The sequence below is a fragment of the Sylvia atricapilla genome, chromosome 5 (genome assembly GCF_009819655.1).
Source record: "Sylvia atricapilla isolate bSylAtr1 chromosome 5, bSylAtr1.pri, whole genome shotgun sequence".
NCBI classification, from domain to species: Eukaryota; Metazoa; Chordata; class Aves; order Passeriformes; family Sylviidae; genus Sylvia; species Sylvia atricapilla.
Genome location: NC_089144.1, coordinates 3,913,247 through 3,939,451, shown reverse-complemented (window position 1 = coordinate 3,939,451; position 26,205 = coordinate 3,913,247). Strand labels below are relative to the sequence as shown.

Below are 26,205 nucleotides of genomic sequence, written 5' to 3'. Positions count from 1 at the left end.
TGTCTCCGTGACGCTGTGAGAAATGGCAGCTGCAGCACAAGGGGAAGCCAGCAGCAGATGGAGGTGTTCAAATGGACAGGATGGGCAGCAAATGGCTGCTAAGCTCCCTTCTGCTGGCTCCTGTAGACACTGACCTCCATTTGGGGCTTTGCCTTTGATGCAAGTGCACTTCTTCACAGGCAGGAATGGGCTCTTGTGCTTCCACACAAGCAGAGAACAGGGATGCTGCTCCCAAGTGCACACAGATGTGGATGAGATTTTCACAAATGTATGGGCAATGTTGTTGCTTTGCCTTTATTGCATTCACTTTTGCTTCACAAGTAACTCTTCCCTCTCCTCATCCTGGTCCCAGCTGCAGAAAGTTCTGGCACTTGAAGAAGTAATTTTTTACCAAAATTATCTGCCTCACTCTGAAAGCCAAATTATTCTGCCATCTTTTGCATATTATGTACAAAAAAAAAAAAAAAAAAAAAAAAAAAAAAAAAAAAAAAAAAAAAAAGGCATAGCCTATGAAGTGCTGTAGACACCAGCCAGCTTCTTGGAGGTCAAAATGTCATTTGATGGACTACAAAGGTAACCACAGGAGCTAAATTAAACATCTGAATGGGGAACTCAAGCCATTATGATCTGTTCTTTCCCCCTCAACTTCCCTCCTTCCTCAGACTCAAGGGAGCCTGTTTCTTGTTTCCTCAGCCAAGCCGCCCACTCACAGGATATTCATCCAGAGAATTTCCCCTGGGCATTCTTGGCAGCCTGGTGTTCACAGCACTGGCTGACCTGACCCACTGGCTCACCTCAGCACAGCATCCATAACACAGGTCAGCTCCTGGCTTTCTGCAACAGCAGAGAGATGAGCTGAGCCCTGCCTTTCTGGGGCTGCTTTGTCCCAACCTTACACCATTGTAAGCTGATCAAATGCTCCAGGTGCCCAAGCAGAACATTTCCCTGGCAATGTGCATTGTGTGTTGGCTGGTGTGGATGGGACATTTAAGCAAAGGGCTGGTATGTGAAACAAGTTATTTTATTCTATTTGGAGTGAAAACAGCATCTTTTTATCATGAGGCAGACACCACATGATTTTCTAAAAAGACCACAGAGCTTTTCTGACGGGTTTGATGGAGGAATGGAAGGATGCATGGCTGGAAAGTCTGCACTATCACACATCCAGTGTTTACTGGCAGCTCTTGAGCAGAATCATGATGGTGAAACACGTATTTAAATGCATGGCTCAGATGATACAGAGTTAAAACTAATAGCCACATGAATAAGGGCCAACTTCACTGACACTCTCAGGTATCCAGGAGTTCTCCTGTCCCCCATGTGGCACTGACACACAAATAAGATGTACTGTGGGACTTAAGAATAAAATAAGGACCTCTGGAAGCAATTCCAGACTTGTGTGGATGTGTGGTTTATCAGCATCAATCATAATGGCAACAAACATGTAATTTTCCCCACAAAAAAACCCCACCCAAAGCCCCCAGCTGGACTGTGAAATGAATGTATAGAGGCAACAACTCAGAAAAATCAAGGAGTGAGCTGAAACCCTCCACAAAAGCCTTGAGGCACTGATCTGGTGAGAGCTCCCAGAGCAATTGCATCAAGAAGCAAAGTGGAGGATGGATGCAGGTAAGAGGAAACTGCAAGTTTGGGGGTAGATTAAGGTGGATGAGTGCTCCTTGTTAAATGTAACTAGGCTTCATTTCACATTCAAACTTCCAGTATGGTGAATAGTGTTGTTCATATTTCTTAGTGTTGTTCTAATTTATCAACAATAGTGTTGTTCTAATTTATCCTCCCTTCCTCTTTTTGGTTATCTCCTTTAAGTAAACACACATCCTGGTTTAAAAGAAGCAATTTTTTCCAAGTTCCTAAACTTCTGCAAAGTTCCACCTCTAATTTCCCCATCTTAGATTTCTTTGAGCTTTCTGAAACCATATAATCATTTTAACCTGCACAGCCTAAACCTCACATAATTGTTCCAACAAATGAATGCTGGAGATGGCAGAACCAGCTGCAAGCTTTTGTCCTGGTGCCTTCAGTCTAAAGAAAAGGTGTTCTGAGAAAAGAACCAGCACTTCTATGGGATCATACAAACAAATCTGGGCAACTTAGAACAGCTTAACTCCTTCCTTTGACACTGCTCCTCATTGCCATAGTAACAAGCAAATCTGATAAAGTTAACAACAAATGAAAAAGCAGGACTGGCCTTTAGCCATGTTACTGCTCCACCTGCTCAGAGACCAGCCAAGCTGTCAGTGCTCCAGATGCACTGCATAGCTGGATATTAAAATCTAGCATAAGTTCATTTCTATTTCACTAAACAGGAGAAAGGTTATTGCCTGAGCCTGCTTATAGTGAAACAATAGAAATGTCAGCAGAGGATGACTGGGTTATCAGAATTTAATTTCACTGGGACTGTACTTGAACTGAACTCAGGCTGGAGAGAGAAATTGTGATGGGTAGGGAGACATAAAGCTTTCTTCTCCTGTTGTGCAGTAAATACAGCTATTTACTGTACAGCACAGACATTCGTGGAGCGAGGCATGTTTGTTCAGAAATAATTTTAAATTGAAATCACGGCTTCCCTTTTAACTGGATTTTTGACCCATTTCATGAAAGTCTTGCCCATTATCAGTCTTGAACATTGTCAGTTCTGAAATGCTCTGTGCTGGCAGACAGGAAAGAAGCATGAATCTGAGCCCCAAGCTGTTATGACTATTGAATCTTATCAATGCATCTTTAAAAATAAATCACACTGTTCAGACTGGTATCAACAAGAGCCAAATGTAGATGTAGTACTGCTTATAGAATCACTGCATGGTTTGAAATGGAAGGGACCTTCAATGCTCACCTAGTCCCACACGTGGGCAGGGACACCTTTCCCTAGATCAGGCTGCTCAAAGCCCCATCCAACCTGCCTTGAACAGTTCCAATAATGGGGCAGATACAGCTTTTCTGGGTAATTTCTTTTAGTGGCTCACCACTCTCATAATGTACAAAATTCTTTCTTATGCCCAGTCTAAGTGCTTTTGGTGGCAGATACCAATCACATGTACAAGGTTGAGACAGTGGGGGTGTGTGGTGGTCCTCTGGTGTACACAGACACACCGGGATGGACATCTCCAGTGTCTCCTTGTGCACTTCTGCCCTGTCATGCCAACACTGCATGTGAGAGCACATCAGTGAGAACTGCATTTAGAACAGTCACTGTTAAAGATGAAGCTGTTCTGCTTCAATTGGTCAGAGCTCACAGTAAAAACAGTAGTAGTTTCCAACAGAAGGGTAACCACCCCATGTGCCAAAGAAACAGGGAAAGAACATAAGAGAAAAATTATTTTAGGAGGGTTCCTGGAAAGAAGATTATTTTCTTTCCTTTGTATACACTGAGTAGAGGAGGTTTTACACAAAGCACAGATTTTGCATGTCTGCTGAAAGAAGTCACCAAAGAACTGTCTGAAAAAAGCACCAAAACAAGACTGCAGCTTTTCAGCCAACATTAGCTGGTGCAACTGTCTGCTCTGATTGTCTGTTCTTATGCCAAAGCATTCGTGTCACACTTGTAGAGGTGACATCCCATACTGACTTCAGCCCTACCACAGTCCAAAGCTGGCTTCATTTTCTTGTGGAATAAAGAGAAATGAAACTAGAAACCAATATCTTCAGTTTTAAGCAGCGAATTGTATTATTTGTCAATGCTTTCCATATTGTAAATACATGGAAAGATTTTTGCAGTAAATAAAAATGCTCTTTATCAGCAGTTGGTTTAGGCATCTGATTTTTCAGTAACCCCAATGCAGGCAGAGATTGACACACAGGGAATCTTGGACTTGCAGGAAAACATTCAGCTAGCTGATGCTTGTGCACAGCTAATTCTTATTGATAGGCAACTAAGAATCTTTCCCTGAAGTGGCCAGAAGCAGTGGCTCCTTATGTCCCTCTCAGATGGGCTGAGAAGAGAATCTCACCAAAATAAGTCCAAAGACAGGCTTCAAAGCCTACATGGGCTCAGGTAACATTTCAGTCCATAGTAACTTCATGTGCTTTCCAAAAAAATCATGGGAAAAATCTTTATGTACAGAAGGATAGGAGAGGTGGTGCAGAACACACCCAACAGATTCATGTCAAAATCCTATGTAGGTCTTACTGCCATAGTCTCTGTCCTAGAGACCACAAACATACACATTGGAGATTCTATTATTGTTCTCTCTTTTAGATCATAACCTGCATTTCCACAGAGGAACAAATGACATATTCAAGCAAACAGGGCAGGTGTTTCTTGCAGCAGAAAACACCTGCACTATTTGCTTGGAAATTACAGAAACCCACTTCTGGCCTGTTTTGTGTGAACAAGAATATCATCTTCTCAGTTAAATGCCATTCTTGACTTATTCCATTGCAGACTCCTTTCCTTTACTTCTCACAAGTCATCAAGAATTAATGAGACAGAAGTTTAAATAAGGGAGAAGATAAAAGCCTAACACACAAGTTATGTTTTATAGTTTTATAGTTTATAGGTGTAATTTTAAGTATCAGTATGGGGACTGATATTTAAACCTCTCAACTATCACATGAACCTATAAAATTTGAAGACCTCATAGAAACAGATAAAGCTACTTGCTGCTAAAACCAGAGGCTAGACCAGCTATAAGCTAGGGCCACGTTTAGAGCAAAGCAATTAACACAGAAATGAAATTCTCTTTCACAGTCACACTGAAAACAAAGCACATAAGTAATATGAACACACATCACGCTGTCTGTGGCTCTGCATGCCATACTTTTGAATGAAATAAATTATTAAAGAAATTAATGTACCTTCATTACTTATTCTTCAGCTGCTCTGCATCCATTCTTCTAATTAAGAAAATTGCCTAGACTAAATATCGTGATTAAAATAGTGCTCCATGTATCTAGAGAATACCAAATTTTTTGCAGTGCTGACTTTTTTTGTTTAATAATGATACTTAAGAGACATGATGTCACTAGTGAATAAGTTTATTCCAGTTGCTTTTCTACCACATCTTTTTTAACTTGGATGGCAAACAACATCATCCCGTTTTGAAACTCTCAATCTGTTGATCAGAACTGATTTTTGGGACACCTTTTGTATATAGAAATCCTGGAATTGTTTTCTAATATTTCTCAATGACAGTGCTATTGATGAAGCAGTAAGACAACCACAACCAATTCTGTGCTTAACTTTAAGTTATGTCACACACAAAGTACAAAACAGGTCTGAAAAAAATGTCCTTACCTGGTATGTAAACAGCACTTCACTTGGTGATTTACCGAATTTTCCATTGATGTTAACTTCAATTTGACCTTGTTGTGGTTCATCCATTGGTCCAACCTCACACACAATCCTAAAAGGAAAGAATGTAAGCTTATCTGTCAGCAGTAACAGCTGCAATAGCATTGCAATGTATGGGAGCTACCACACACACTGCCAGCAAGAGCACCAACTTTGCTTTATCCCAGACTGTGTAATCCAGTGCTGCCTCAGAGTCCCAGCAAAACCACCCAAGAATAGTTTACTCATCTATCTAAAGGCTGGTAAACCTGAAACCTGAGCACTGGACACAGCTATTTAGCAGTCTGCTAAAGTGCCTTCTGCAGAAGACTCAAATTCAGCCCATAAGTCATTTGAACCTCTGCAACCTGACACAAGATTTACAGTGGACTTAGTAATGTTCAAAAAACCCAAACCCACAAAGCACCCCACCACCTCCTTGATCAGACCATCAGCTATCTTATTATTTTGTGTTTTAACAGCTGATAATTTTGTTTTGCATCCTTCTACCTTTCAGCTTCAAACCTTTTCACACCTATGATCAAAATCCCTTCAGAATTACTGTTCTCTGAAAATAAATTCACAGATAACACATGCAAAAATGAGAGGTCAAGGAACACTGGCCAAGAAAATGCTGCCTCAGAACTAACAGTGCTACTGAGTGACAGCTAGGATGTTTAAACTTTTATTTCAAACAGGTAAACCACAGAATGAAAGCATGAAAAGGCAATAAGGATTTGACACACTTGAAAACTGGGACAAATGCTTAATGGAGAGCTGATAATGCAGTTAGATAAGGAGGTGTCTTAGTACTCCCAGCCTGCTCAGACAGTTTCCTATAGACCACACCCTGAGGATCATTTCTGTCACTCTTTCCCTCCAGGATTATTGCTATTCTTCCTTAAGCAATGCATGACTGCTTAAAAAAAACCAAACCCAAAGCAGCAAGAAAACCAAATTACTGGGTATAATGTACTTCAATCAGGACTTATAATAAAAGGATTGTCAAGTTGCTCTGCAGATCACTCCAGACTTTTTTTTTTTCCCTGGGTACTGGCAAATGGACAAAATTCTCTGAATTCTTGCATGTCCTGGCATGTGTATGGCTGCCTGAGCCTGTTCCTCATCATCTCTCTACTGTATTCTTGGAAGTTGTATCTTCATGTCAGGCAGAAAGAGGAAACAGTGCCTTTGGAGGAATTTTGACCATATGTCAAGCTAAGGAAAGAAAGCAGCCAGGGGCCCAGGGCTGGGGGCTGGGGGGGAACCATCAGAGCAGGGATTTGAATTGGAAAAGTTCCTTCCCCTCCCCAGCGCTGGCATTGCCTCCCTGCCCCCACATTACTAATGGAAAACTCCAAAGAATGACTTCTGGAAGGACAACGATTAAATCACCCTTAAGTGTCTTAAATCTTGCTGGGCATGGGAGCCAGTGTCTTCTAAAAAGACTGGCTTTTAACTGCAGAAGGATAGGAGAGCAAGACAAGGCACTTTATATTATTTTTAAATTAAATTTCATATAAAAAAGGTAATCATAAAACAAAAGAACAGAGGAAGACAATCACAGAAAATTAAAGATATCTATTTGAAGGTTTTGACAGCTTCTTTTTTTAAGGCTTCCCTAATCGGGAACATCCTTCAAAACCCACAAATTTGTTGATAAATGACGTGATGCAAGTTGCATTTGTTCTCACCCATTACTACACTGCCAGAACTGAGGAAACCAGTAATGTTGCTATGATACAAGGAACCAGTCATCTCAGTTCTGGCTCCTTTCCATGTATTTAAAAATATCAAAAAGCTTTAGAAAAAGCCAAGAGGATGGGGAAATACTTGTAAGGCTATGTTGCAATTCAGTGCAGCTTTTACAAACACAGAAAACAGGGAATGGGGAAAGATGACTGATTGGAAGTACATGTAAATGCAGGAGTGATGGCAATAAAATTGAGAAGCAGTAAGAAATAAACAGCTATTCTTTACCTTCTTCAGTCTTAGAGGGCTGGGAAGCTTCTAAATGCCTGATTCACACATTGACTAAAGCTAAATATTTTTCCAAAACTAAAAAAAAAAGATCCACTTAGGTATCTTCATAGTGAGTTTCAAAACATGCCACAGGAATAGCAAAAAGTTACTGTGTTACACTTTAAATTACAGGAAGGGAAAGAAAGCCAAGGTTTCAATTGCAGCTTTCCAAAGTGAAGGAAAGAAAAATCACGCTGCCTAAAATATGTCATTACTCTCAATATTACTACTGAAGCTTCCTGCTATGCTTTTCATCAGCTAATATCAAAAGTGAATTTCCCTCTTGAAACTGGAAGCTTGATATAATCTGTAGTAAACAACTAGATACCTACCTGGAAGAATTTAGGCATTCTGTTTTAACTTTTGGCGCTGCTTAAGAGTGTGACAAGTAATCCACCAAACATTTACCAACCTGCTTAGGCAACTCAACATCCATGGACTTGTTGGCTTGGAGATGAAACTTAGTCATCTACAGCTAAAGCTCTGACTCCCTCCCTGTCCCCAGGCAAGAAACTCTGTGGCTGGACTAAATAGATTTAAGTTTCCCCTTGTTTTGCCTACTTTCCCATAAATCTTGTATGCTTGGCTTCACTGTGGTTCAGACTTAACACAGTTTTAATGACTACATGCACATATAGAATGCTTTTAATTTAAAAGCAGTCTTGATACAGCACTAGTTCATGAAAGCTTTTCAATCAAGTAAGGAGAAAATTTCAATCGGGAGCAGGATGGTGGTTGTAAATTACACCATTGTAAATTTGTTGCTGTATTATGATCTATAACAATTCTAAATAAAGAGTCATAGATGTTACTCTGAAATATTGCAAGTATATCACAGCAATAGTTCTTTCTTCAAATGGTAACATTTTGTAACCACAAGAAGATCATCTTTTCTTGAAAATGCACAGAGGTTCCTTTTTTTCTTCTAAAATCTTGTGAAAAGCATCCATCAATTACCTTGTGGAAACAGAGTAGAACTCCTCTTTAAAAAGACATTCCTTGTCTGCCACTGTTATACTTTTTACATCTTCTGCCTTTATTCCCAAATTAGATCCCATTATGGTCAGAAGAATTCCACCACTTAGTGGTCCAGTTTTTGGCTCAATCTGTTTGCATAAAGGATGGGAAAAAAAAAGCAAAATTAAATAGTACAGTGACTGCATTGCCCTTCTATATTATTTAAAGTTACTTTGACTTACCAACATTTGAAATGCAGATGTTTCTTGTAAGACAAACAAAAAAAAAACATGCTATGCAACTTTTAAATGTTAATTAATCATCTGTTAGCTCAGAACTAGCATTCAGCACCTGAAGACTTCATGTCTCCTGTGGCAGGCTGTTATGTACAAAACACTTGCTGGGTGTTTATTCTGTTTTAAGTTTGCTTCCTCCACTGAAGTACTGTGATTTTTAAAAGCAAATGGATTGCACTCTTCTCACAGTCCTTCCATGGAGCGTTTCCAGCATTTTGTTGTTGTGATTTCATCCCTTTAAGTTTACAGCAAAGCAGTGCACCTTCCTAAAACACTGTGCTGCCCCACATAGTGTCTTCAAAAGTTCCTCCAGTCCCTTGATTTTCCTCACTGCATCTCATGGTAGGGTGCTGCAGCATGGGCTGGTGCTAATTGAGTAATTTGCAAATAAAATGAGGATACAGAAGATCATGCAGTTGCAGTGGAGTGCACAGACTGAAACATGGCCCTAACAGGCACTTCAATTCAGAATATTCATTGGGAGGCTAAGCTGCTTTCCTACCTAATGCTTGGAGCACCTCCAGCACGACCTTTTCAGATCTTCAGCTTTGGAGGGCTGCAAGTTTGCCATCAAGAAGAGTGAGGTTGCATTTCAATGCTTGCTCCATCAAAATCAGTCTCTCAGATCTCAGCAAGTGTGAGCACAGTGATGTGGCTGCCTCTGCTGGCTGCCCGTTTGCACTGAACCCCTAAACAAACTAGCTGAAAAATAACTCAACTGTTTGTCTAGCTCTTTCCACATGTTGTGTTCATATCTAAAGCTAATTGAAGGTCTGAAAGTCTATTATATTTTAGTATCTTTTGCTAATCCACAATAATGTAGGAACAGTGTCCCAGGTGAAAATACTTCTTTTCTTACTTTTCTTTTTTCCTCAAATCATGTTTACCTGGGCACAGATATTACACAAGTGTTCTCCTCCACACATTCAGTCGAGCTTCTAGGGTATTTACCTTCCTTGGCAAACTTCAAGAGTTGAACAGCCATTTGCTCTTAGATTTACCCCCATGGCCAACCTTCCCCAGGGTATTGCCAGCAGGCACACTGCACCTCCAACTGCACTCTCCAGGGATGCAGGGTCTCTACCAGTCTGAGCCACAGGTTTCAGACACAGTTTTGAGTGAGTGGAACATCCCTGTTACAACTCTCAGCCTCTGTCCTACAGTTAGCACATTTTGTGATGGCCTGGGATGTGTTCTCTCAGTGTGTCTGAGTTATGAAGTGCTGATACCACTGCTGCAGCAATTTAGATTTGTCCACTGGAAGCACGTATCACTCTTTTCTCAACAATTACGCCCATAAAAGCAGCATTTGGCTTGTTTCTGAAAAGGATTCTGAAAAGGACATGGATTTACTTTCTTTGGCTGCTGATCCACCAATGTGAACAACAATCTTCCCTGACCCTGCAGTGCTCCAATTGCAGAGTAAGTCAGGTGCACATTTGGCCTCTCTGACTTCTTACATTCAGTTCCTACAACCTTGGAGTGAAAAATATCACTGACACCTGGAAAACATTTTGTGACGCAGGAACAATCTGCTCCATTATTAAATACTATTTAAATGTCTAACTTGAACACTGTAAATGAGCTTGTTATGTACTTGTAGTTCCAGGAACAGCAAACCTCTCTTACAGACTCATTTCAGGTAGAAAGGACTTTATGAGAGAAAAATATCCATGCTAAGAGTGCAAGAATTAAATGCTGTGTTTTAATGCACTGCAACCCCAGCTTCTGATAGAGTGAGGACAAGGCTTGAAAAACAAGGAGGCTCAAAGACTCCATTCAGTCTCTTATTTTGAGTCTTTACAAATCTCTCACACACATCACTACTGACATTATTTCCTTTCAGCTATTTTAGAGGCTTACTTAACACCCCAGGAAAAAAACCACAAAAAAACCCCTGCCTTTCAGTATGAGCTTGCTTGGCTGCTTTCTCCTGAGAATTATTACACTGGTAGGGAGAGGAAAAAAAAGCAATCTTACACGAGTGATTTCTGGAGGAGGGCACGTGTCTGTGGGGGGAATGTGACAGAGTTTTTCATAGACACACTTGCTGGGCTTGCCAACTTCTTCACACCAGACACACTTATATTCAGGACGGGCAGCAAGGCACAAGCTGCAGTCGCTTCGCCCGTAGGAGCAGTTGTACAGAGTCACTGAAAGATAAATGGCAAACATATTTAGACATTTCTCTCTGTTTCAAGGATGTTTAGTGTCCTTTAGGAAGGAAAACTAACCCTCTGTATAAAGTTCAGTGGAGTCATGTGAGTAATATGTACAGTCTGTACTTAACCCCTGAATGATGCTGAGAGAAAATTTTATTTTTCCTCTGTGGAAAAGCCTGACATTTATCCATGTGCAGAGTATGACTACTCTGCAAATATATTTTTGTCACTCAGGCACTGTCAAAACATTCAAGTACAAAGTCCTTACTCTGACTAACTTCAATAACACATACAACTGTTTAAAGATTAATTCAAAATTCAGGTCCTCCTGGAGCATCCAAATTCAGATATGGAAGGTATAAACTCTGCATGGGGGTCAGTAGGGGTAGACATCAGCTGGCATGGGACCTCTGCCAGTTGCAGAATTAAAGGAAGAGAGTTGCCTTTGTAGGCTGTTCCCAGGACATTTGGGACTTTCCATAATCATCACTCATGCCTGAAACAAATAGGGAGTTAACACTTAATAAAATGTTAACCTTTGTTCAAGTTAATACCTCTGCGTATCTTCATTCTTCTCTGCTTTCCTGCTTTTGTTTTCCCTTTTGTCTGGAACTGTCATCCTGATGTACACCTTACTCCTTCTGCAGTGGTGATTAGTTTTAGCTTTTCTGAGCCAAGAAATTAAGTCTGATAGTCAAACCTCTCTTGCTGATGGAGCAGAGACCAACTGTCCCAGACAGTAAGCTTGTTTTGGCCACCATCCATCTCTAGCATGATGCACAGTCACTGAATAAAACTAATTTTCCCAAATAGATATGAGGCCTTGAGACATATATTGGTGGTTCAACAAGGAGAGCCTGTAAGGAGAGCCTGGGCTTGCAAAAACCACAGGGAGACACACTTGACAACCAGCCCAGAAGAAAACAGACTGAAAAGATGCTACCACATATTTCCCTAGGCAAAGTGTGCAAGTTGCCCAGATTACCCAGCATGTGAGTGCTGTGCCTCCCTGGACAGGTGAGACAATTATTGTAAAGAGGAAAACATCTTGCTGCCTGCTTTTCTGCTCCTTCTTTCCCCTGCTTTTCTCTACTCTTTGCTGCTCTGTATTTTTGGCCATGCAGCATCTTACCTTCTGCCACTGGGCTCTGGCACTTTTTGAGTCTTGTAAATCAACTTAACAGAACAGCAGAAAGCTTTTTAGGTTTCCTCCTGTGCTCTTTCAAGAGATAAATGTGCTTACAGGTGGGAATGGGGTACACAAGACAGAGACTCAACATCTTCCCCTCATTAAGTCTCAAGAAACAGTAGCCTTAGTGACACTGGATTTTTTTAAACGAGGTTCATACTTAAAGATGCAGGAAATGAAGGAAAGTAAACAGATGTGGACAAGAGTAAATCCTTTCGAGATGCACATAGTAAAGGCCATTAAAAGAGTCTATTTAAAACTAGCCTTTACTCTCAGAGGAACAGGACTTTAAGAAAGACACTGGCAAAAAACACCCTCCAGTCAGTAACATTTCAACACACTTGGTATCTTCCTGGATAACAGCAGCAGAAGTGCTTCTGAAATGTACTTCCAAAAGACTACCATGTCAGTTTTCTAGTGATATGAAATAGTAAAATGAGTATGCTAGTTTTCCATTATTTTTAAGCAGTGGCCTTATTTGCCTGATAGGCATGAACAACATTGTAGATACCCAAACCTTGGCTACCTTCTGCCACTTGCAGGAGAACATGTGACGCCATGCAGGAACTTTCCCCCTAAATGCTGTATGCTTTAAACCCTCAGCACTCAGTTTCACAGCTAGTCTTTAAGATAATAGGGTTTTTCTTCCTTCCCTTGCAATGAAGAGTTAATGCAATGATGAAGCTTGGTTTAACCCTTCCTTACCTCTAGTCAGCCTATCCACCTGATTTCAAGTAGCTTTACAAGCACAAAATCAGCTCAAGTATCATTAGATATGTATACAAAACTGAGGGGCTTTGGCATTTGTAAAAAGGAATCAATGAGGAAGAGCAGCCATTTGATTCAGTCTCTATCTTGAACTTCCAACAACTGATGAACACTAAGCAGGGGTAGCACAATTTTCTTCATAAACTGAGCGCATCAATATGGAAGGCACCAAGCAATAAACATAAACCAAGGAATATTTCCTGCAGTTTGTGTGTCAGTTATCCACTCTGTGTATTGGATGCAGACACAGTGCTGGGGAAAAGCACCAGACTGACAGCCCGTGCTCCCTGTGTTTGCTTTGTGGACGGTGGCAAGGAAAAGTTTCCTCACTGTGAATTGCTTCTACAGGGACCAGATTGCTTTCTTATTCCAGCCCTCTGAGAGATTGCTACTGCACACACACTTCAACAGAATAAAATTGTTGAGCAAATCTTCCCCTTGGCTTCCTAAACCTCACATTTCCCACCCAGGTGACCACATGCCCACCAGGTACAGCATGGGAATATGTGTACTGAATTACTTTATTATCCTTCATTGGCTGGACAGGGATTCTGACTCCACCCTTCAATGGGGTGAATTAAACAATGTCAGCACTGCAAAGTCTTGATGTCCCTCACATCCAGTTGCATAAATGCAATGAAGAAAGCCACAGCCTTAAAGCATCGACCACTCCCCTTTTTTCACTGATCAGCTCATTATACGTACCAGCAGCAAGCTACTCATTAGATTCAGACTCTTCTCCATCACCTTGAGATACCAGCTGTGATATCATCGATAAAAAGGACAAAGGATAAAAGGGATATATTGGATTTCACACTGTTCAGAACCCCTGATGGCTCGAGATGTAAAAATGCTATCATAACTTAGTATTCACTAAGTGTCATACAAAGAAAAGGTTCTTTCACTGGCAGGTTCAAAGGTGCTTCTCAGCAGCAGCCATAGAGCCAAAGCTAATTCTTTTCAAGATGCATAAAAACACATTACGGTCTGGGTTTCATATGGCAAGGGAGTGTGAAAGTCAGAAAGAATTAGGATTTTAAAAAATCCCTTTTATACTAAAAAGAGACATCTGTTGATGATTTTTCAGTTCTGCACTTGGAAGTGTTCTATATTCCAATTTGAATGATAACATTTCTTTAATAATTTAGCTATTTTTTGTTTTGTTTTTAATGTTTTTCCTGACTTGGAAAAAAGATGTTGGGAATATTTGGTCAAAATTCTGCTGTTTTAAACATGACAGCCTTTGGAATGGAAATTAAGACAGTGTAAGATTGAAATATGACCTCCCTGTAACATTCATGCCAGGTCCTCTTTTAAGTCTTTTAACACTGCACACAGAACCATAAGGAAAATCTTCTTTTTAGAAGATAGTTCATGCTGCCAATATGAAAGGGAATAAATTTAAATATTGTACAATTGGAAAAATATGGTCTGAAGATTTATTCTGCAGAGGAAATTACTTGGGGCACTAGTATTTTCCTGATGTTGACCCATCATGCAGGTAACAAGAGGGTTGCCTCATGGTTTTTTGCAATATTCTGCCCTAAATGCCAGTCCAAAAATGTGTAAGGTAGGTCTCAGCTCCTCAATGCTGCTCCATTGATCTTAAAAGCTTTCTTACCTCAGCTCTGGACTAGGCTTACAGACATAATTGCTTCATTATCGTATGTTGAAAAGAAATGAAATTTATATTCATAAAGAGATTTTTATCCGGGATCAAGTCTGCTATAATTTTTAATTTATTTTTAATAGAAATAAATGAATAGAGTAATGAGCTGAAAGCACTGAATGTTTCTGTGTTTTCTTGATTGCCAGCTGACACAGGGACTGCAGAACCTGCCTGAACTGAGACACAGCTAAGACATGGGATTTCAGGTGAAGTACATATGAGTGGATGTGACAAGGATCCTCTTTCTGCTCTTGGACAAGGAAAGTTCGTTGAGGAAGGGAAAAGATCATTGAAAGAAAAAAAATTAAAATACTTAAGTATTTAATTTTCCAACTTAAGTATGAATTGGGAAGCTTTGCTATTAGGATTGCACTTCAGAGCAAAAGCAATCTTGAAAATCACAGAATCATAAAATCAGAATACTTTGGGTTGGAAGAGACCTTTAAAGGTCACCTAGTCCAAATCTCTGCAAAGAGCAGGGACATCTGCAACTAGATAAAGTGATTTTGAGATTGTCCTGTGTACAGGAGTTGGACTTTATGATCCTTGAATATCCAACTCAGGATATTCTGTGATTCTCCACAGAGGCCCATCCAGCCTGAACCTCAATGTTTCCAGGCATGGGGCATCTACCATCTCTCTGGTAGCCACAACATTGCCCTGCATTAGCCACTGTGAAGCAAATTAGCTCTACCCCAGCTGAAAGGGGCTCAGCAACCTGTGCCAATGTTTCACCAGCCTCACTGTAAAAAAACTTCTTCCTTATATCTAGTGTAAAAATCTACCCTCTTTCAGTGTAAAACCATTACCCCTTGTTCTATTGCAATGGTCCTTGCAAAAAAAGCTTATCCTTATCCTTTTTATAAACCACTTTTAAGAACTGAAAAATTGCAGTAAGATCTCCCTGGAATCTTCTCCAGGCTGGAGAACCCCAACTCTCAGTTTTTCCTCAAAGGAGAGGTGCTCCAGCCTGCTGATCATCTCTGTGGCCCTTCTTACTCTGTACTCATCCCAACAGGTCCATGTCCTTATGTCATCCCTGTGTGGCAGGGTATCCAGAGGTGGATGCAGCCCTCCAGATGGGGTGTCATGAGAGTGGAGTGGAGGGAGAGAATCCCCCCACGCTGCTTTAGATCCAGCCCAGGATGTGCCTGGCTTTCTGCCCTGCACCCATTGCTGGGTCCAGCTTTTCACACCCTGCAGGGCTGCTCTCAATCCTTTCATATTCCAGCTTCTATTTGTCTTTGGGATTTCCCCAACCCACGTGCCAGGACCCTGCACTTGGCCTTGTTGGCCCACCTCTCAAGCCCACCAAAGTCCCTCTGGGTGTCATCCCTCCTCTCCAGCATGTCAGCTGCACCACACAGCTTGGTGTCACCAGCAAACTTGCTGAACAACACTGATGTTTAATGCATCAGTTTAATATTAATAACTTTTGGTCCGTCAGATTTAATTGTTTCACCCCAACCAGTAAAACCTACAAACATTCTTATTAACAAGGCTTCAAATTATGAAGGAATAGATTTCTGCTTACTGTAATTAATCTCCCTTTAATCCCATATTTCATACTTACCCATTAGTTTGCTGTCAATCTTGACCTTATCTGTTTTTATGGATAAGTTAAGTTGTAGGGTCTCATTTGCACTATAGGAGAACTAGAAAAGATGATATAATAGAGATATTTATACCTTCATTTGGCAAGGTTAATTTCATGCATTTCATATGATTCTCAATAATCAGACTTGTGAAGGTTTTAAAACTCTCCCAAGCCTTCTGGCCTTTTTTCATCTCGGGCAGATACATTTATAGAAAAATGTTTTAATGAACCTAATCCTTCACAATCAGAATTTTCAAGTACCAAGGGACAGCAATATCTGAACACTCGCTTTTCATTAATTTAATTTACATTTGGTTATAAGTTTCTAAGCAGCAAAAGTGCTGTTCAGAGGCAGTAAGTATAGCTGCTGACCCTGCTGAGTTCTCCCTTCCCACACCATCTGGCCCCATTACTTCTGTGGGCACAGCAGACTCGCACCACATGGAGGGGAAATCTCTTGCATCTTTTACAGGGCAGCCTCCTAAATTTACAGCCAAATCACAAAGGTTCACATGCTCCAAGACATGAGCTTCTGCTCATGCCGAAAGAGCAGCAATGACAATTGTTGGGCAACAAGAAGAACAAATAAAAAAACAGACGCTTGATAAAGCAAATGCTTTGTGCTAGGCACAGATGATGCAGAAATGCTCATTAATTCTCAAAACTAGTTAGTGAGCTTGTAAGGCATAAAGTTTAAAGTCAGCATAACATTTGTGAGTCGAACTTGGAGCTTAGAAAAGACACTATTTTTAAAATGTTATTTTCTTTCTCAGTAAAACAAGCAAGAGTGAAAGAAGCGTAACTACTAGGTAGTCAAGCAAACACATATTGTTACCATTCTTACCATTCCCATAATGAATAATAATAATTTATATAGATAATTAATTGGAATGTGGAGAGAGAGAGAGAGCACTGAAATTCTTGCATTTTATCCTCAATCATTTAACTAGATTGCAAAAAGAGTGAAGAATAAAACAGTAGTGGTCTCAAATTCCTCCAGAGACATTTCAGTAATTCCATGGGTTACACAGGTAGAGAAATCCAGGAGCAAGACTGAGGGCTTTGAGGGGAGACTTCAGGATCTCTGAGCCAAAACTGCAGCCTTTGACTATTACTGTCAAAGGAGAATCTCCATTAGAGGTGGTTTTATTTTCTGAGGGAAACCTGTATTACCTATACAGTTCTGGACACATGTGGCTACTGGAACAGTTAAGAAGAAGAGCTGAGTATATTTGGTAGGAAAATCATATTTTTACATTTACCTCTTTGCTCACGAATGAAAATTTTCCTTCATCTGACTCATCAACAGAAGCCTCAAATTCAAATTGGCTGTTTCCAACAATAAATTTTTTACCCTAAGGATGAGAAAATTTCAGTTTAGAATTCGTATCGCATCACCAAGCATAGTAAAATACCATCAGGCAATACCCTGTTCAGCACTGGAAGTAATCTAACACAAATGAAGAAGGCTTAACTGGTTATAGTCATCTTCTCAAACAATGCTAGTGAGAAGCTGAGACAGAGCAATCTGTGACTTTGCTGCACTCCTCCAACATTCATTCATGGCAGGCACACCAAGAAGTTCAAGGAAAGCAAGATTGTATATAGCACTCTGTTTTAGGGAGCATTTAGAGAAAGCTAAGAGAGGTGAATACTGGATGGCTTCACACATCAGATGTGTTATTAACAGAGCTGTGTGAGTTCTGCCTTAAAGGTTTTCTCTGTAGGGATTCTGGGCAGAGCATCAATGCACGTGTGGCATGGGAAATGAGAATGAACATCTCTCGGCTCTTGCTGACTTCCTCCTGCCTCACCACGACTCCAGCTGTATTTTCATAGGACAGCTTTCCATGGCAGCACTAATTTAAGGGTATTCCTACCTCCTAGACATCTTCTTCCCCTCTCTTCTCCCTAGATCCTAAATCTATTGATTCCTGTCTTAAGTCCATAGCCCATACTGACCTTCTGCACTGACAAAACCCTCAGCTCGGCTGTTCTGTGATTCAGTCAAAGAACTTAGCTGGCTAAAAACCTCATCCCATGGCATTGTTCCTGTGCTGGGATTTTCTCCTGCCTGTAGGACAGACATGCAAACAGCTTTGCTAAAAGAATATCAGAAAGAAGTGATCATCAAGAATATTTTCAGACAGCAATGTCGATAAAGACTTTTCGCTGTGGAGTTGGAGACACAGATGTGACATTAACACACTGAGATCGTGCAGCAACAGCCCATGTTTATTGTCTGCCAGTTCCTTCTATAGAGCTTTTATTTCTTGTGCTTATAGACATGGTTGGTTAAGGGTTTCAAGTCTGCTTAGCCAATGATATGGGTGTATTTGTGCTCCAAAGGGGTTGGCTGAGGTCCTCTGTTTGGGTTTGAATCTGACTTCTTGTTGTTGTGTTCAGAGACTTCCTTACTTTGAGCTGGGCTGGTCGAGCTGGTGTCTGTTAAGCCAAATTATTTGTGCAGCTATAAACCAGCTGTATCTGCCATAAAGACTTAGGAAATCACAACTCACTTGGGGACAAGACAACCTTCACCTTTACAGACTCACAAAATGGTTTGGGTTGGAAGGGACCTTCAAAGCCCATCTGTTCCCACAGTCCTGATGTGGGCAGGGACATATTTCCATGGACCAGGTTGTTCAGAGCCCCATACAACCTGGCCTTGACCATTTCTAGGGATAGGGTACACACAAGTTTCTCGGGCAACCTGTTCCAGTCTCTCACCACCCCCATTGCAAAAGACTTCTTTTTCAAACTACCCTCTTTCACTTTAAAAAATGTTGCTCCTTTTTCTGACCCTACAGAGCCTGGTAAAATGCCTCCCCATCTTTTTTGTAAGCCCCCTTTATATACTGGAAGTCTAAAAAAAAGATCTCTCAGGAGCTTTCTCCAGGCTGAACCACCTCAATTCTGTCTCACTCCCTCTCTGATCATTTCTCTGTCTCTGGACACATTCCAACAAGTCCACATCCTTCTTGTACAGGGAACCCCAGAGCTGGATGCTGTAGTCCAGCTGAAGTTTCAGGACAGTGGACTAGAGGAAGATAAATCTCTAAACTTTGACCTGCTCCCCACACTTCTTTTGATGCAGTCCAGGATACTATTGGCTTTTTGGGCTGCAAATGCACATTGCCAGCTCACATCTAATGTTTCATTCTCAAGTCCTGAGGGCAACTCTCAATCTATTCAACCCCCACTCTGCATTGACCCAGGTGCAGGACCTTCTCAGTGGCCTTGCTGAACTTCTTGAGAGCTTCACTGTGGATGTAAAGAACTAGTCCCTGGTTTTGACCAGACCCATCTGACTCTTGGGGTGCACACAGCAAAAAAAATGATGGTTACTCAATTCCTCTTTTCTGCTCCAAAGGTTGAGTACATTTTCTTCTGCTATCGTCTAAGTCTTGGGTATGAGCATCTTATTTTTTTTATTTGTAGCTACTTCTTCAATGTTGGAATCACAAGATTTAGGCCACTAGGGTCACTAGGTTTATCTAATTAATGCAGTGGAAAGGTTTTCTATTGCACCTTCACTGTGACAGGCTGGGCAGTGGACATGAGCCCACCAAGGTTTGGGGCTGAGGAGGACAACGTCTTTTAACCAGACACGGGATCTGATTCGAGGCTCTGGGTGGTTATTTTATAGAAGAAAACAAACCTTTTACATTTTCCTTCTAGGAAGCTACATATAGAAAATAAAATACTGACTGAGCTCTGAAAAGCCTTGTCTGAAAATATACAGCCCATTCTGCTTTACAGAAAACATCTATACAGTGCAAGTTTTAGAGCACCTCCTTACAAATATTTTTTAATAGGAATGCTATTTTTTCCTGCCCCACATATTTTAATATAACATGTGTTTTTTAAAACTGTTCCAATTCTGCTGCTCCTGTGTAAGGCTTTCCCACATGCCTAACAGCAGGCTCTGGGAGAGGAGGAAAGCTTTGGTATGTGTGACAGCTGATACCTGGAGTGCATTGAAATTAGGAGTTGCTGTACCAGGCTCTTGAGCAGAAGGCAACGGAGCTCACAGTCAGTAGTTTTGGTACAAGAGATGTGTAGCAAACACTAGGAAGCAGGTTAAACATCAGACACACATGACAAAGACAAATTCAAATGGGAAATTACTTTTAACGAAAATCTTTGGCGGGCTAATAGGGTTATCTTGATGTGAGTACATCTGTCTCTCCTACTGTGCCAATCTTTCAAGGTCTCAGCTGGAGAATGCCTCTCAGAAATTGCATGCAATATGACTGATCAGTACTAAACTTCCCTCCCTCTGCCTGTCCTGGATGGGGCTATTCCCACAAGAATGACAACAGCTTGGATTTATCTCTCCTTCCTACTGAAATTCATTCAGGGGAAGGAGGGGCAGAAGAACAGTGAACAGCTCCTCCTCTTTTAGGCTATTTCCCTCCTGTGAAAGGGAATCATGAGGAGACTTATTCTTTGTACTTTAAACATTTACAAGTTAAGAGGAGCATACAAAATATACTTCCACCCTCACTGGAAGAACAGCAGTTTCCATACTTCCAGTATAGAAATCTGTTTTGATATAGTTCTGCAACAGCAGTTTTTTAAGCCATTTAACCTCTCCTACTCACTAAGTAATCCCTTCAGTGTTCATCTCCACCTGGAGATGAAGATGCTCATATGTTGGATAGTGCACTTAGTCATCCACAGCAAGGCTGGGAGTGCAACAGCCCTTTAAGTAAAGCAGATTAAACCAAGATAACAGACCTGGTAGTTCAAAGTGACATCACAACGTTAATTTTTTGCTTTTTCTATCAAGAATTTAGGCAAGGAAAAGAGGAGGAAAATGAATATAATGTCCTAATCAATAGACACCTTAAATGTGTTCATAGCTGCACGACTGCTAGCTTCAAAGATGCTGTAATGCCCAGCATATCCTGTGGCAAAGTTGTTCCACATGAGAAGCCAAATGCTATTTAGCATTTGGGCTGTGGGCCAATCCCTACAAAATATCCATCCATGGCTTCTCCTGAGCACTCTGTTTTCCAGGAAATGTTTACCAAAGGCTGAGTGTAAGTTATGCCCTTCATTCAAATGAACTTTCAGTCATCAAAGTTACTGCTTCAGATAGCATAACCCCACAGGCATGACTGCCTGTATGATTACAACTATTTCATGCCTTATTTGTCTGTTATCACATATATTAAAGGTCTGTGTATAGAGCTGTAGCTGGTTGTGTCTGTGTGTGTCTGCTGAAGTCCTGTCACTAAAGACATTCTTGTTTTGACTGAGAAGCACACCTTTGTACCAGGACACATGGAGCTGATCCCATGACAGAGATGACATTTTCACATCACTCCCACCTGAGAAAAATTACTCTGACAGCATTTGACACTCACTGCTCTCCAGCATCTTTCCAGTTTTGGGACTATACATTCACCTTGACTTCTTACAGAGACCTGAACTCCTCATAAGCCTTCCCAGTTCTAAGTTAAATAAATACATTCTGTAGGCAAACTGGCAAACATTGCTACCCATGACAAAGTGTTCAATCCCCAGGATGTGTCTTTGCATTTGTTAAAGGCAATTGGTAGCTCACAGAACTAAAAAAAAACCCCAGCAGCCTTTTCCCCGTTCCCCTTTTGTTACTAGTAGTTCAGAAAGATTAAAGTGCTTATTCATAGAATAATAAACTAGATGAAGTAGTTTTTGCATTCCTGCTGCTGTTTCTCCTTGGAAGAAAAGGGTCCACTAGAAGTCAAATTCAGCACATCTAGATTGTGCATCTGCCCTGAATTTCTCTAAAGAGAGAAAAGGCTCTTCCAGTTATCTCAAGGGAGCAGGAAATGATTTTCCTCTTGGGCAGAAAAACAGCTCTTTACAATGCTAAACAAAACAAATACAAGTATAATCTCCAGAATACTTTTCAATTTTTAGCAAGGAGAGCTGTGGGTTTATGAGAGGTGTTGTGTGCCACATGTTGCACACAGTCAGACATCCTGCCAGGGACCAGTTCTGGCATCCTGGAGAACAGACCAAATTCACCAAATCTGCATTTCACTGTCTGCATATATTTTATGGTCTACAAACAAAAAGTGTTTCTTTTTGGACATATGTTTTTATAGCCCAGTTTTCATATATGTCTATAGCAGTGAAACACATCATGGTCTTCATATAGTGCTTACAGGCTGCTTTTAGCACTTCTCTGAATAACCTTCCTACATTGCTACTCTTCAGGCCTGTTGACCCTTGTCCATCCCTTGGCAGGAGTAGCAAAGGTGATAGAAGGAATTTAGAAGCTGTACAGTACTTCAAATTGAAAAAGGAAAAAAAACCCCAAACAACAAACCCTCAAAAAGAGGAGCCTTCTTTCCCTTGATAGATGGCTAGTGGTTAAAGAAATCAATGCACTCCCCAAATGTGAACATTTACACAGAAACAATGAATAGAAACTGATAATAATGCCTGAGCTATCACCTAAAAATTATTTTTAAGCTTCATTTCTATGCAACTAACGGTAAAATTTTGTGCACTGTCTAGACTATAAAGCAATTAAAACCCTGGGGTCTATGTGACTTAGAAGCTTTGTAATTTCTCTTCTGGAAGCAAGTACTAAGAAAGAGACACCTTTGCTATGGATGAGAAAATACCTGATCTTCTGGTTTGATGGTCACACACACACACACAAGATCATTTTATCCAAACTAAGAAACATTTAATGTCTGAATGCCTTTTTGTGGTTGAAAGGTGAAAACTGAATTAAGCACACAGAGCGATGTCATTCTAGAACAATAGCAACAAACCCCACCAAATATTTCATTAGAAAAAGATGTGAAACATCACAATTCCTACATCTCCTCTCATTTCATTACATGAAAAATAATTGTCCAGTGTTTTAACAGGTCCAAATTGCATTCTTTAAAATGCCCCCTCCATTTTAGTAGTTAAGAGTATTTTTTTCCAGCTCTGATTCTCTCTTGGTGTTGACTCTACCACAGTAACCAATATTGAATACACTTGAATGTGTAGCTCTTTTCTTTCTTTAAATTACAAGCAGGATCTCCAAGACACATGAACTAATGCTTTAGTTTAGGGGTGTGGATGCAGTTTAAAAGACATTGAAATGACAGCTAGCTTTGAATTAATCTGCTTACCCGATAATAATCTAGATGTTTTCCCTCAAAATACACAGTTGTTTGGTACTCCATAGGTATTATTGACGGGTCAGGGTTTAGAAACTGTGGGCATTCTCCTTCCTGGGGAGAGAAACATTTTGTATGTTATTACAAATAAAAAGTCTTATCACAACAAGCTCCAATGGCCTTTGGACAATAGAATGATTGTTCTGAAGAACTTCATGCTTAAAATACAGTGACAGATTTGATTACACCCTTTCAAATTAGACATGCTAAAAATGACTGCAACGTATGTCAAAGCTGTGGGTGATTATCTCTCCCTGCCTTGAAATCTTGTTCCTCCCATTGAAGCAAAATAGTAAAAGGAACAGAAATATCCTTTCAGGAGTTATTCAGTCTCACTGTCCCGCCTCAATCACACCCTTAAATTCCCACCCCCACACTGTCACTAAAAAAAAAACCACCTCACACTTCTGGAGTTAACTTTAGAATCATTTTCATATTTCTAATTCAACCAACTGATATGAGAGATCCAGCAAAGAAAATATTGCAGCGTTCTAATAAAAACCCTAATAACCTTATTTTTAAACATTACCATATTTTGTTTAATCACATCTTGTACTGAAGAGGACTCTTCACAAATATGTCTCTTCCAGTCCCACTGGCAATTCCATCTATTGCTTGCACAGGAATAGCATCTACAAATATAACATGGCAGTCACGACAAATTGTCAGGTTTTTTCCTCCACCAACAAGAAAAGTAAATGAAATTTCATATCTATTCATGGAGGGCAGATCAGTCTGTTAGAGTGTCCTTACTATATTAAGCTCCAAACTTCATAAGAACAGTTCAAGAACTCCCCAAAAGCTATTTTATCCCTTAAATAAATATTTGAGCAAGGATCAGAAAACCACAGCATTGGGAAAAACTTTGAGATCAAGCCTGAGAGAACTGGAAGTGATTTTGTCCAACCTTCACACATAAGGATGAACAAAGGGTTTGGGCTGGCTGCACCTGCCCTATTTGAATGCACTGCAACCCAAAACACCAAACTATTATTGCTACAGAGAACAAGTAGGCACACAGATGTGCATTTTGCTCACCTGCAGACACATTAGCAGCTACAGAAATGGCAACACAATGAACTGGCCTTAATTATATGTGCCAGGAAAATCTCTATTCCATGCTCTATGTTGGCTGGCTCACAAAGTGCCCTTCAACCATTTTTAAACTCCATTAAAATGTAAGAAAAAGGATTTGGACACTGGCAGATTTTGAATGCCAAAGGCTTAATTATGAAATGATTGAGTAATCCAGGTGCCAGTTACTTAACACACCAAGCCACAGGATCTAAACACTCAAGAAGCTGAAATACTCACGGCTGATTTTCAATAAGATTCATTGCTTCTTCACAGTCATAAAAAGGGTAAGTATGTGATGCAAAAAAAATCTTGTTCTCTTCAAAGGTTAACTGAAGTGGAACCGAAACATGATCTATCACAAAAGAAAAAAAAATATCCAAGTGGTTGTTGAATTCTTCAGCTCTTGAGCTGAATGATACAATGATAACAGTTTTATTATTTTACAGGACATAAGCAAATATTTAACTATACTGTTGACACTCTGGAGCTCATGACTTTAGGTCTGTAAATTCTGGGGTTTTTTTTTTAGCTTTACAAAATTTTTCAGCACATGGTTTTCAGAAGAAAAGCAGAGAGAGAAAAAAGGGAAGAAGCAAAATTAGAGAATATCTTTTTTTTGTGGAAGTGTATTTCAGTGGTGCTACCACCATACTAGAATTTTAAAGAGTCTAGAAGGACAAGGAAAACTGAGAAAGGACATAATTGAACACAGACGAAAACTGGCACAAGAACAGTCATTTTAAATAAAACATTTTCTTAAATATGAATATGTCTGCATGTAAAATGACTTCTTTCATTTGTGAATTAAGAATGTTATGTGAATTCAAGCAAGTGATCTTTGTGGTTAATGCCCAAGAGTGTCTGCAACAGTTACCACATGCACTTGTGAGTTTGAGTTTGCCATACATGATTTCTCCACAAATGTACTTCTTGTCTGGATTATTACTAAAGAGTGAAATACTAAAAAGTGTTTGAAATACCTTTTGCAGAAATCATTAAGCTCTTACGACAAGCCATTTCACAAGCTATTGAGCAATTTCAAACTCTGCTTTCCTTGAACAAGTTCTTGGAAGACCATCAGCTGCTTGGCTGGAAGTTACCTCTGCCTGCACTGGGTCCCCTTGAAGATTTCAGACTCACAGGAATGACAGGGGATTTCCTAACAACAGGACTGAGAAATGGCACCCTTCCTAGAAATTCTTTTTGGAACCAAGGAACCACAACCAAAGCAAACCAGTCTTTTCCAACATCAGTTGGGCTTCTTAAGAGTAACTCAGGACTGCCAGGAATATATAAACACCATGCATACATAGAAATACCTTAAGGGCAGGTGTCAAAAGCATGGGGCCAGACTCTGTTCAGACAGAACAAGGAGCAAGGGAACAAACTGAGACATAGGAGGGTCCATCTTTACTTTGAGGGTGACAGAGCACTGGAACAGGCTGCCCAGAGAGGTTGTGAAGTCTCCTTCTCTGGAGACATCCAAACCCCATACTGGATGAGATGCTGTGCAATCTGCTTTAGGTGAACATGCTTTAGTAGGAGGGTTACACTAGGTAACGTCCCCAGGGCACTTCTGCCCCTAAAAATTCAGTGGTTCTGTGAATGGTTGTAGCTGCCTGCCTTCACCTGCTGTCTGCTGAGTTTCTGAGCACCCTTTTATTACTTTCGAACATCCTTTTAGATGTGCAACCAACTCAGAGAGTCATATTGTTTCTAGATTACTTGTTTACTCTAATTCCTTCTCTGACAGGCTTCTAGTCTTACATTTAATGCTGGATGACATCAATATATCAAATTTATCAACCTCATTGCTTTAAGTCCTGCTTTACCAAATATTTAGGGAATAAGAATTGGCCCTAAATAACAGTGTTGTTTTAACACTTAGAAGAATCTAATACCATGACATACTCCAGCTAGTGTAAAATTCAATGATGAGATTTTAATGTAATTACTCTCCTTGCAACTGAAATTAGATTTTTACCTGTTTCAGCCTTAAG

General features: G+C 40.3%; 1 protein-coding gene across 1 annotated transcript in view; it reads right to left on the bottom strand.

Annotated features, from left to right (window-relative positions):
- PLXNB2 (plexin B2) overlaps window positions 1-26,205 on the bottom strand; it is an 81,439-nt gene that overhangs the window by 41,230 nt on the left and 14,004 nt on the right. The window contains exons 7-14 of the mRNA XM_066318587.1: window positions 24,443-24,557; window positions 23,658-23,760; window positions 23,081-23,182; window positions 17,213-17,305; window positions 15,927-16,008; window positions 10,546-10,718; window positions 8,270-8,418; window positions 5,255-5,363 (exon numbers count right to left, since the gene is read on the bottom strand). Of these exons, the coding sequence (XP_066174684.1) occupies window positions 5,255-5,363; window positions 8,270-8,418; window positions 10,546-10,718; window positions 15,927-16,008; window positions 17,213-17,305; window positions 23,081-23,182; window positions 23,658-23,760; window positions 24,443-24,557 (926 nt within the window). The remainder of the gene's footprint in view (window positions 1-5,254; window positions 5,364-8,269; window positions 8,419-10,545; window positions 10,719-15,926; window positions 16,009-17,212; window positions 17,306-23,080; window positions 23,183-23,657; window positions 23,761-24,442; window positions 24,558-26,205) is intronic.